Genomic DNA, 12,258 nt, shown 5'->3' on the forward strand with positions numbered 1-12,258 from the left:
TACAAAGCCCCGGGTGAGACGGCCGATCTCCTTGAGGATTCCTGGAAGGTAGATGGGTTAATTCTTCCCTTAGGAAGAATTAAACCACTTTTCTAAAAATCACCTGCATGACATTTATTCTAAAAATATGAGTTGGATGAGATTGTGAATAACTAACAGAATACCACAACGTTGAATTTCCCTGGGTATTTTTAAGCCTAGGAATATAGATAAGAAATAAAAATAAAAAAGCTGCAAACGCTCTTATTCAGTTTGTCAGCTTAGTAAACTTTCTTCTTTTACAGCAATACCCGGACTATTTTGCCATCATTAAAGAGCCCATTGATCTGAAGATAATTGCGCAGAGGATACAGGTATGCACAGCGCACAAAGTACTTTGTTTTTTTTCTCTTCACCTTGCAAAGCAAGATTCCCGCGGTGTTCCTCTGATTGGCTCATCAGGCCAGTGAGGCGGACCCGTGCGCTCTTGGCTCTTGGTGGAGACCAGTGAAGAAAGAAAGGATGGTAGGTGGACAAACTCTGCCGGTTTCCTCAGATGTGTAGCTTTCCATGATATATCTCATAGCTCATTCCGTGCCTTGATAAGTAGACTTATCATGTAATGCAGTCTCGCTGTCCGATGTAGGAGGGTTGAAACTGCAGTATAGAGCAAAAGACAAAGCAAAGCTACACTTGAAGACCTTGCAGTTGCTGAAAACAGAGCATCATGTTCTGTTAGTCATTCTCTGCTCCTCATTTCTGGCGCTATATAGAGAAGGACGTGGCACGTGCGGGCTCTGTGAATCTGCTGACACAAGTGAGAAGCTGCAAGGGTGATCTGGCCAGCGTCTCGCTGGGTTATTCCTCTGGTCTATAAAGACACATTGTACGCCAGCACGCAGCACCCTCTGTGTTTTGTTGTGCTGGATGCGCATGAAAAGGGCCTTAGTGGGGTCCTTAAACGGGAATTAAATGTGATGACTGCATGTAGGCCAGTTCTTCTTATCACACGCATGTCTGACCTCTGACCTCTGACACCGTGAACACCTGACCAAAACACTGCATTATTTTTCAGGCATTCATTGTCTTTTGAATTTGCACCTTTTTAAAGACATCCACAGTTTGTTATACATTGGCTTTTGAGTTAAACCCACTCTGCTTAGCACACATTCCCCTGTGTTGGGGATTTCCTCTGGGGTTGTTAGTAATTTCGAACTGTTCAGGACCAGAGTTTGTGGAACTTGTCTGTCATGTTTGTGAAATACATAATCGCCTCTCTTTTTTCCTATAGACGGGGTATTATAAAAGTACAAATACGATGGCCAAGGACATCGATCTTTTAACGAAGAACGCAAAAACCTACAATGAACCCGGTTCACAGGTGTTCAAGGTACCAGTACCATGCTCTTTAAAACTCAAACATTGGTTGTTATCACTTCAGACTAACAAAAGTAGATTTGGTCAAATTGATATACATTGGTAAAGGACGATCTAGGGGCCAGTGGTGTGCCGTGAGGGCAGGGATATTACCAACTCTCCAGTTAAGTTGAAGAGAGAATTTACAGCTCCATGACTGTGTTGCTTGTCTTCGTCTTTGCACTTCTCAGCCATGTTGACTGTCAGGATCTTGCAACTCATGGGTGTTTGAGGTTCCTTGAGGCATCCTCGAAGCAGTTTTTCCATTCTGTTGGCTTTACCGTGGGTCTCCTCTGGATCAGGGCAGCTTTTCTCCTTGAAGGGGCAGTCCAGCTGTACTCTGGATCGTTGGGTCGCTGAAGCAAGGATTGCAAGCTCCTCGGAAGCCTGAAGAGAAGCTAATCCAGCAGATGCTCTGTTTGTAATAGCGCTTTACTTCGAGGTGCTTGATTGAGTCCTCTGAAGGTATAATGTCCTACTGTTCACAGCTGTTTTTTGGTGCTCTGGTGTGAAATGCAAGTGTAGGAAAGTGCCACTTTTTGACCGTTACCCCCACTTTTTGCCTGGTGTTTGATGTGATTTCAACTGAAAGTGCACTGTGTTCCTCCTAATCAGTTCCACAGTGCGGTAGCTCTTTCGCAAAACTGTACAATTGTTCCCCCAATTGGCAAAGCCTTTAGCACCCCCTGTAAGTCGCTAGTAAATGGTACCCCTTGTACCTAGGGCCCGAGGTACTAAAGAGGGTCGATGATGGCTGCAGCAGAAATTGTGCCACCCTAAGGGACCCCTCACCAACCACATGCAAGGATGCCATTGCAGGCCGCGTGTCTTGGTACAGACAAAGGTGAAAACACAATATGTCACACATCCCTGTTTGCCATGTCCCCTACCACTGCATGTGATACTTCTAAGTCAACCCTGCAGCGGGCCTTCCAGCCCTAAGGCAGGGAGCTGAAGATTACCAGTGAGGTCATACCCGCATGAGCAGATATGCCCCTGTGCTGGTCAGTCCTATTGATGCCAGTGCAAGTGAGCAGGGAAACCATTTTAGACCATTTGCTGGACACGGGTGAAACCGAGTTCCCCAGCTACGTGATGACGTCACTGAAAATAGGGATGTTTTACATCAAACATGTCGTAATAATAAACCCACACCGACCCCAGTGTTGGATTTACCAATACACGCACACAGAGGGCACTTTAGAGGTGGCCCCTGTAAGCCTACCAGCCTCTGGTGTGCTTGCGGTGTGATTTCTGCCAGCCTGCCCACAGAGACACTGTTCTGACCTCCTAGGGTGAGGTCCTTTGCTCTCAGGAGACCCAGAACAAAAGCCTGCTGATGATGTAACGCCTCCTCCCAGAGGATGAGCTGCTGATTAGCCTCCTTGGGACGGCAAACTTCAAAGAAGCTGCTGCCTTTGGAATGCAAATCTGGCTTCCCTCACTGGAGAGGAAGCCACACGCCCGTCCAGAGCCCCCTTGGCACCCGAACAGGTGGGAAAATTAGCTAGTCGGGTAAGCGTGCCACCTCCAGGCTAGTACCACCCCTAAGAAGGGCTTCTTAGAAGTGGACACTATTTTTCAGAAGTAGCCATTTTAGGAATTCTGGGACAGAGATATGCCCACTTCCCACAGGAAGTGGTCATATAGGAGGTGTAGTGACCCGAGGGTTCGTAGCCTATTGGTTACTACCCTACACTCCCCTAACGACCTTAAATTCTGTATTTTGGGTAGTCCCTGGCACCAGAGAAGCAGATTCTTATGACCTCTGAAAAAGGACACGGAAAGCCGCGAAAGCAGAAGAGAACAACTGACCTGACCTGGTCCCAGCCCCGCTGACCTGTATGCCGTTCTCCGTCTACTCTGCACCAAAGTCAACTCGTTCTGCAGCGGAGTGCATCCAGAACCTGTGAGGACTGCCTGCCTTCACCAAAGACCAAGGCTTCCCGTGGACAGCGGACCTGTTCAATAGAAGCTCGGAGGAAAAGAGACTGCAGCCTCTGGAACCGCCAAAGAGCCGACACCCGACCTCACCACTGCACCCATTGCGTCCGTCCCGAGCTGAAGTGGCCCACCAGTGCGCTCAAGATTCCCCAGAGCTCAAGAGTCCGAGTCCAGCTTTGCCTCACCCCTCGTGGACACCCTAACGTCGTCTGCAGCCTCTGCACGCAGGCCCCCTCATCCGCGACTGCTCCTGGTAAGGAAACCCGACACCTAAAGAGACCTCTGCATCGGTCGCCCTGAGCCGTGGAGAAGCGGACCCTTGGTGTCCCCACGTCCTCAAGCATCGCACGTCTTGAGCCCCCCTGTTGGCTGGCCCAGACTGGTCTCCCAGTGCGTTCCTGCAGCCTCTTTCCGCAGTGACTGATCTTCATTCGCTCCTGATCCTGGTTTCCACTCTGTGCCCGGTCTCACCTGTGCCGCTGGTGCTGCCTTGGACCTTGACCACCACTCACCTGAACTCCCAGAAATTGGTCCTGTAAGTTGATGTACTGTACCTGTTTGCAGAACTTGCTTTTCTTTCCGAAGGAATACATTCTGGAACTCAAAAATTGCAGTGTCCAGTTTTTGAACTGCAAAGAGTTTATAGCTAAAAACCGTACTTGCATGAACGATTTTTCTCTGATGCTTAAACATGTATAAAGATACTTGTTATTTTTATAAATTGGTGTAGATCTCCTCCTTGAGTTGTGTGTCATTTATTAATCTTTGTGTGTATTTGCAAATGCTTTGCACTCCTCTGTATTAGGCATAAGGCTGCTCGACCACAGTACCCCGTAATAGAGTACTTTACGATTGCATAGCAAGCCCTGTCCTCTCATAAGGGAACCCCTGGACTCTTTAGATGATAGATCAGAATTTTGATACATCGCATAAAGAGCCAGCTCCTACAGTAAGCAATAAAAAAAACCCGCTATTTCTAAACTTAAACCCGCTGAACTAGCCGTGGAGAAGTAAATCTTCATGTTTGTCTTCTTGTTTCCACGGGTCAAACTGAACGCGTGTGGATTGTCGTGAAAGCTGCACGTGGACTCGCTCCACCCTGGAGTACGGAGAGGGCACGAGTAGCACCACAACCCCTGAAGCCTACTTTGAAGAATGGAAAGCGGGATGACTGCCTTGCCTCATCCACCAGACACATGATGACCACCCTGGACATCCCAGCACGGAGTGCCGCTGAACCCCATAACACACACTCACACATTATATGTGCAAGCCATACAGGTCCTATTCCTGCGGATACGAGCGGGTTCTTAGTGAGGGACTGGTAGGGGGGTTAAAAGCCATTTTTTCAATGCTAATTGTCATGATTCTACCCCATTGGTGTCCCAAAAGGATGGGGTGAGAGGACAAGTGCCATCCTTTTTTGGGTTAGCGGTTCACTTTGTCCACCTGTAACCAAAGCTAGGTTCTGCTGATGAGTAACACATTAAAACATGGAGCTTGTCCTGTGCTATTCCCCGATTTCAAATATCCCTGGATTAAAAAGTATTGAATACAAACAAAAAAGTTGAAGGCAGGATGGCACCGAAAGCGCTTTAGGTCCTCAAGAGCTATGGAAAGTGCCATATATTTGGCAAGACGAAGAAGAACCGAACACCAGATGGCATAAACGTTGCTGTGGATACGGACCTTCTGCACCCCTGGGGTCCTCGCTCTTTTTCCCTTCGAGTCTGGGCTCTGTAGCTTTATCTTTTTCATTTATCAGATAAAGACCGCACTGTTTTTACTCCATGCATGTTCCATTCTCTTGGTGAAAATCTAAATGATGCCCCCTCCCTGTGTTTGGAGGGCGTTAACCTTCGATTTAAAGTACCTTTTTTTCTGCCCCCTAAGTCTTGGGCATTCCGAGTTCTTTCGATTGTTTCCAAGGAGCAGCTTTGTAGCAGTTTCATGAACAGTTGTCATCTCGACTGAGCTGCAATAAAAGTAATTTTCTTGACCCTAAAGTTTTTTTACCTTTAAAACCAGCTGTCCAGTGTTTTACACAGACCTTACCAAAGAAACCTTTTACAAACCAGCACATTCTCTGCTCACTTTGAAGGTTTGCTGCACACTTCAAGGAGTGCGCCTTTGATGCACCCCTTCTGTCGGCAAAGCTCTGTGCAGGAGTGCAGTCTTGGTTTAGACACCTTGTTCTTCATGTTCATCCCGTGAGCTAGGCAGCTTCTTAACCTTCAACATTGCAGAGTGTTCTCTCTCTCAAGGTCTTCTGCTGGACGGACTATGACATTTGTTTTGCGTTGTGTGATATCTCTGGTGGAACACAGGCTGACTGCCCCACCTACTTGGGAAGAACATTTCAGGGGAGACAGTGGTGATGTAAGGTTCCATTGTTATTAAAGGACTCGGACCAAGCTATGTCGGCTTACCTGACAGCAAGAAGATCTGTGATGTGACTTCATCCAGAGTGGCTTATTTCTTGGAAGTTTGCAGTGTACGTTTTGTAACATGCTGTCAGTGCTCACCCATTTCTTCTGTCCCTTCCCAACTGCCTTCCCACCTATTGTTCCTGTGTGCATGGGTCCCGGCACGCGGTTAGAATGTTCGTGTGGGAGCGGGAGAGGGCCGTTGGTTAACTGCATGCTGATATGACTCGCCAATAAAGATGGTCGCATCCACTGCTTGTCTCCTCATTACTAGAAGCTTCTTTTTGGCAACGATTACTGGGTCTAAAGGCTCCATGCATCTGAAGTGCTCGGCATTATCGGCGAGGCTGTGTGCTTGAGGCTGTTGCTTCCTGGTCCTCCCCGGTCAGCTCTTCGACGTAACGTGGTGAAGGGGGTCATCCGACTCCTCGCAACCACCACTGCTTCATGCCTACGCCTACTGTTCATCCCTGCCTCATCTTACTCGTCTTCCCCTCCCTCTGCCGGCCCCTGGGAGGAGCTGCAATGAAGGGTGAGTGAGACAGTTATTTTTATACTGTCCTCGGTTGTTACCTTCATCAGACACCGGAGAGAGCTAAAGCATCGCTTAACTCAGCACCTAGAATTAAGACTTATAGGCTCAATCCACATAAAAAAACAGTGGTACTGTGTCAGCATGGCTGGGATAATGAACGCAGTGGCTATGCCCAGCACCTTTTTGGATGTCCCTGGGCCACCTACCGAAAGTTGGACACAGTGGTTAAATGTTTTGAAAAACATCTGGAGGCAATAGATGGAACCGAATACAATCCAGCCAGGAAACCAGCCATGATGTACAACTGGTTGGGGGCAGAAGGAAGGAGGTTATTTGATCACATAACTCCTATAGAAAAAGAAGAGGACGACGAAGAGGGGAATGTGTTTGTTGAAGTCAAAATGAGAATGAAGAATTACTTTGATACCACTATGAGTGTGATAATGGAGAGGTACAACTTCTACTACAGGTACCAAGCATCGTGTGAGGCAATTGAATCTTGCGTTGCTACACTAAGGATGTTGGCCACAACATGTGCGTTCAGAGAGATAGGCGAGATGATACGCGATCAGGTGATGATGTGCACCATGTGTGTGAAGGCGCAAGAGAAGCTGTTGTGTCATATGAACCCGAACCTGGAAATGGTGATTTTCACCATTAAGAGCATGAAAAGATCAGCTAAAGGAGATGTTACTGCGCAAACCTGCCACCCAGCAAGTGATCGTCAAATCTAATTTGTAAAGACTAAGAATCTGCATCCAATAGACCACGCAAGAATTTCACAAGGAAGACCACCAGAACACACAGCGGTAAGCCTAGCTGTTACCGTTGCGGATACAGTGCGCATGTGGCATCAAACAAAGAGTTTCCTGCATGGGGCAAGGTCTGCCAGGGATGCGGAAAAATTGGACCTTTCCTTAAGGTTTGCAGAACTTCGCGTTCAATGAAGATTTATACAGTGAATGAATCCAAATCAGAGGAAGACTGATGAGAGTGAACTATTGGAGAACTTGGTATTGCTGGTTGTTATCATTAACAGAGAAGATGTGCAAGACCAACCCAGGTGTAATGTGGCCGTGAACGGAGAAAATGTCAAGATTTTGATGGATACTGGATCAAGAATTGCAATCTTGTTAAAGGACACCTACAGTGGTTTAAAGTGCAAGACACCATTGGAATCCAGCAGAATTGTTCAAGGTGCATATGGCGGACACAAGATAAAATTGGAAGGGGTATTCAAGGCGGATTTGTCATTCAAGGAGAAAAACCCCTTCACAAGAATCTTCGTAGTAGATTACAATGTGAACATTCTCGATTGGTTGGAACAACCAAAACTTAAGATGATGATCAACCCTTGCCAACCACCATATGTATTCAACATTCAAGAGGACGACTTGGAAACCATTCTCAAAGAATTCAAGGGGGTTGGGTGAGTGTCAGGATACACTATTAACTGGACCAAATCACATATTTTCGTACTCTCGGGGGTACCCCACGACTCCCGCGCAATTGTAACATACAAATAGCTCAGGACAGGTTTAAATACCTCCGTATTTTTATCGCGTATCAAGACGCACACTTTAGTGCAGAAAATCGAATGAAACCTCTAGTGCGTTTTCGCGGTGACGTACTACTCTGGCGATCCCTGCCACTCACATTATTAGGTAGGGCAGCCCTCTTTAAAATGATGGTGCTCCCTAGATTTCTCTGATCTCCAAAATACGCCGTTCCAGGTCCCACCGGCATACTTCATAGCAATAAACAATGAAGTGAATAAACTATTGTGGGATGGTAAGGCAACCCATATTGCTATGCATAAGCTGGTCAGAAGCTGGTACAATGGAGGCATAGCGCTCCCCCCTTATTAAAACATACTACTGGGCATCCCAATTGGCTGTAGTGAACCAATGGCTACACACCGCTCAGGAGGAACCGGCTTACCGAATGGACAGCCATCTCCTGGGTGTAGATGGTATGATGGAGGAACTATACAATAAAAACAAGAAAAAAAATATAACGGGACCGACGGCGCACTCAATCCGGATATGGCATGAGGTGCAGAGAGTTGGGATGGGCGGGAGTCCTGACGCAGGCGACGCCATTGTGGGACACGAGAAAATTAGGCAAGCTGCACAACACCAAGGGCTTTAGGCAATGGGACCTAATAGGCATCTCAAAGATTGGAGACCTGTGGAAAAAAGGTGAGGTCATCCCATTTCCACAACTACAACATTCCTACGGCCTGGCACACTCGGAGGCTTATAGATACGTGCAGATTAGACACGCATTCACGACACTGATCCCACATGGCACACAACTACCTGAGTCGTCACCCCTAGAAGATAGACTCCTCACTGATCATATGACGGAAAGAGCGATCTTATTGACTTAGAAAAAAAAAAGAATCAATAACCAACCTGACCCGACAGTAATCCTGAAAAACAGATTGGAGACAGACCTGGGTGAACTAGATGAGGCGGAAGGGCAGGAAGCACTGGCGTCCCCTAAAGAGGTAGCGATCTCCTCCAGATTCAAGCTAATACAACTCAAGGTTCTACACCACACACTTCTTTACAAATTACACAAGACAGGCACACCACTTTGTCTCCGACACATTTTGGCATACAATCTGGCAATGCGCAGAGATCACCATGTACTGGAAGACTATCATGCACACAATTTCTCAGGTGACGGGGATAACAATTGACCTGGAACCGAAAAGATGTTTACTCAACATCTGGGAGACGACTGATCTTAATCGCGCAGCTCAAACTTGGGTGGTGTTGGGTATGACGTTAGCTAAAAGGAACATAGCACAATTATGGGGTGCCAGACAGACTCCCACGGTGGGTAGATGGTTTCGAGACATGGACGACTTAATGGTGACAGAAAAATCAGTATCCATGCATAGGAGATGCCCAAAAAAATGGACACGAATATGGGGACAGTGGAATTCATACCGGGGAAACATTTGCGATCCCCCACAGGAAGACTCTTTATCAGAAGACACTGACTAGATAAGATGTCAACAGAAGATGTTCGTACACTATATGTAACTGGGGACAGGAACGAGGGTGCAAAAGAAAAACCCTGAAATGGAGCTGGTCCAATTTATGTATTTCATGATTTTGTCGTGCTTCGTTACTCTGATATATGCCTCAATGAACATGTATGGTATGGCAGCATTGCTATTCATTGAAAATGTTAATACAATTTTTTTTTTTTAAAGAATTCAAAGGGGTGTGCAGCGAACAATTGAGATGCTTAAGGGACTTCGAACACCAGATTGTTCTGAAGAGTAATGCATACCCAGTAAAACAAAGAGTCCGGAACATACCATTATCTGCCCACACTGAAGTTAAGACAATTCTAGAGAATTGGTGCAAGGACGGCATAATCGAACCAATCAATGCGTCTGAGTGGTTGTCGCATGTGGTTATTGCGAAGAAAAGGAATGGAAAGATCTGCTTATGTATAGACCTTCTCAAACTAAACCATCATGTGGTAGCTGATTGCCAACCCCTTGTCAGACCCTTTCTTAATGCGCAGGAACAGAGATGCCTTTTCCCGACACCACCTCCGAGAACCACCAACGCAGCACAGAGATAAGATGCGTTAATGCCTTCTCCAGAGGGGGTAGGGGGATTGGATAAAATAACAAAAGAGAAGAGACTGCCACTGGTTGTCTGCTTCCTGTTCTTATCTTCTTTCAGCAGAGTTGACTTCTGGTTAGGTCGTTCTGGAGGCTAAATAATATTAGACTTATTAATTCTACTAAACTTCCATCCTTCCTGTGTAAACAGTCTATATTATTAACCCCCTTTTACATACCAGCTTTCTAACTCAGTGTTGCCTCTCTTCTATGTGTTGGACAGTTTTTTCCTGCTCAGTTAACTCGCTCCTGTCCTTTTCTTAGAGACGTTGTAATACTAATGCTTCCTTATCTTGTACTTGGCAGGGACAGTTCGTTGAGAGCTGTACTAACAACACTTATTTCCTTATTTATATCATATACTACAGTACTAATTGTATTCTAGACTTAGCTCTGGTTGTTTCACGTAGACTCCAAACTCTTCACTCGGCACTCCTGTCAGAAGTTATCTCGGTGAATAGAGCCGACGCGCCTCACAGACGCGTAACTCTCAGACGAATGTTTCAACTCTTCATTCGGCACTCCTGTCAGAAGTTATCTCGATGAATAGAGCCGACGCGTCTCACAAACGCGTGACTCTCAGACAAAAGTTTCTCCTCCTTTAAGCGGTGGGCGGGTTATACAGTTGTGCCGTTGCGCATGGGTTTCCTGACGAACACTACTTCAAAAAATAAAGGTAGCGCTCTAGGAGAGAAAACACCTTTTCATGCAGGCTCTGCAGCGGATGAGGACTAACTTCAGAAGTTCTTTTCCTCTGGTAACCAACGGGAAAAACCCTCACTAAAACTAACTCGGACTCACGGGGAAACGTTACCGCTAGGGTGGCGAACTCAGGTGAAGTGCGCCAACGTTCTAAGTTGAGCGCTTCACATAGAGTTCTGAAACAGTAGGAAAGACTAGAACGTCAACTCTCCCTGAGCGTCGGCCATCTTAAGGTTCCTAACTTCCCAGGCCTCGCTCCAAGTCAGAGTTTTCAGGATCTTTTGACATTTCCTTGGTTGATTGGTACTGATAGTGCAAAGAGAAGGCTCCTTGTCAGCAGTGGTTCTGACAGTACCCCCTCTCAAAGGAGGTCCCTCCAATCTTGGCTTCTGAGGAAATTTTTGATGAAAGGATCGTATCAAACGGGGGGCATGGACATCAGAACATTTTTCCCAAGATCGCTCTTCTGGGCCATAGCCCTTCCAGTCCACCAGATAGTAAACTGTTCCTTTCGATTTCTTAGAGTCTAGAATCCTTTTAACCTCAAATTCTGCTCCTGATTCTAATTGCACTGATTTTGGAGGGAGGTTTATTCTAACATCTGAGGACACCTCTTTTAGTAGGGAGACATGAAACACTGGATGAATCTTCATTTCAGGTGGCAAGGTTAAACGATAAGTCACTGGATTAACTATCTTCTCAATGGGGTAAGGACCTACAAATCTTGGTTGGAATTTTCTATCTCCTTTGAGTCTGAGATTTTTAGCGTTCAGCCAAACCCTATCTCCTACTTGCAGTTTAGGACCTTCCTTTCTTTTCCTATCAGCGTATTTCTTGTATGTCTGCTTGGCTTGTATTATGTTTTTTGTGGCGATTTGATGGACTTGGGTCAGATTTTGTACTATTTCCTGCACTGCTGGGACTGAGATTTCTTTACCAATTACAGAAGCATTTGGATGCCTACCATAATTCAGATAGAAAGGGGAGAAACCTGTAGTGACATTCTTAGCATTATTGTGTGCGAACTCTGCAGCCCACAAATACTCTGGCCAATCCCCTTCTTGGTCTAACAAAAATAACCTTAAATACTGTTCTAGCTCCTGGTTGACCCTCTCCGTCTGCCCATCAGTCTCCGGGTGATAGCTAGTGGAATATCTGGTTTCTATTCCCATACTGTCCATGAAGGCCCTCCAAAAGCGAGAAAGAAACTGGGAACCCCGATCTGAGATGATCACTCAAGGAACTCCATGTGCTCGCACTATGTGTACGCCAAAATGGTGAGCTAGTTCTTTAGCTCCCGGAAGTCCCTTCAATGCAACAAAATGCACCATTTTGGTGAATGCATCCACAAATACCAATATAGTGTTAAAACCCTGACTGGAAGGCAGGTCCACTATCAGATCTACTCTAACTGTATGCCAGGGGTGTGGGGGTGTGGGCATAGGTTGGAGATACCCACTGGGTGACTGTCTTTCCGACTTTCCTCGCGCACAGACCCCGCAAGCCTTTACATAGGAATGAATGTCTTTTGTCATTTGTGGCCACCAATAGTTTCTTTTAATCAAGTCTTCAGTTTTTTGCATGCCCTTATGTCCGGCCAATTT

The 12,258-nt window shown here is 46.3% G+C and overlaps 1 protein-coding gene across 9 annotated transcripts in view; it reads left to right on the forward strand.

Moving 5' to 3' along the window:
- The window catches only part of PBRM1 (polybromo 1), a 552,328-nt gene that overhangs the window by 108,067 nt on the left and 432,003 nt on the right, over positions 1 to 12,258 (forward strand). For all 9 annotated transcript variants that reach the window (XM_085624202.1, XM_085624197.1, XM_085624200.1 and 6 more), the window contains exons 7-8: positions 285 to 353; positions 1,271 to 1,369. In XM_085624202.1, coding sequence (XP_085480328.1) covers positions 285 to 353; positions 1,271 to 1,369 — 168 coding nt within the window. The remainder of the gene's footprint in view (positions 1 to 284; positions 354 to 1,270; positions 1,370 to 12,258) is intronic.

This window comes from Triturus cristatus, chromosome 9 (genome assembly GCF_964204655.1).
Source record: "Triturus cristatus chromosome 9, aTriCri1.1, whole genome shotgun sequence".
Classification (NCBI taxonomy): domain Eukaryota; kingdom Metazoa; phylum Chordata; class Amphibia; order Caudata; family Salamandridae; genus Triturus; species Triturus cristatus.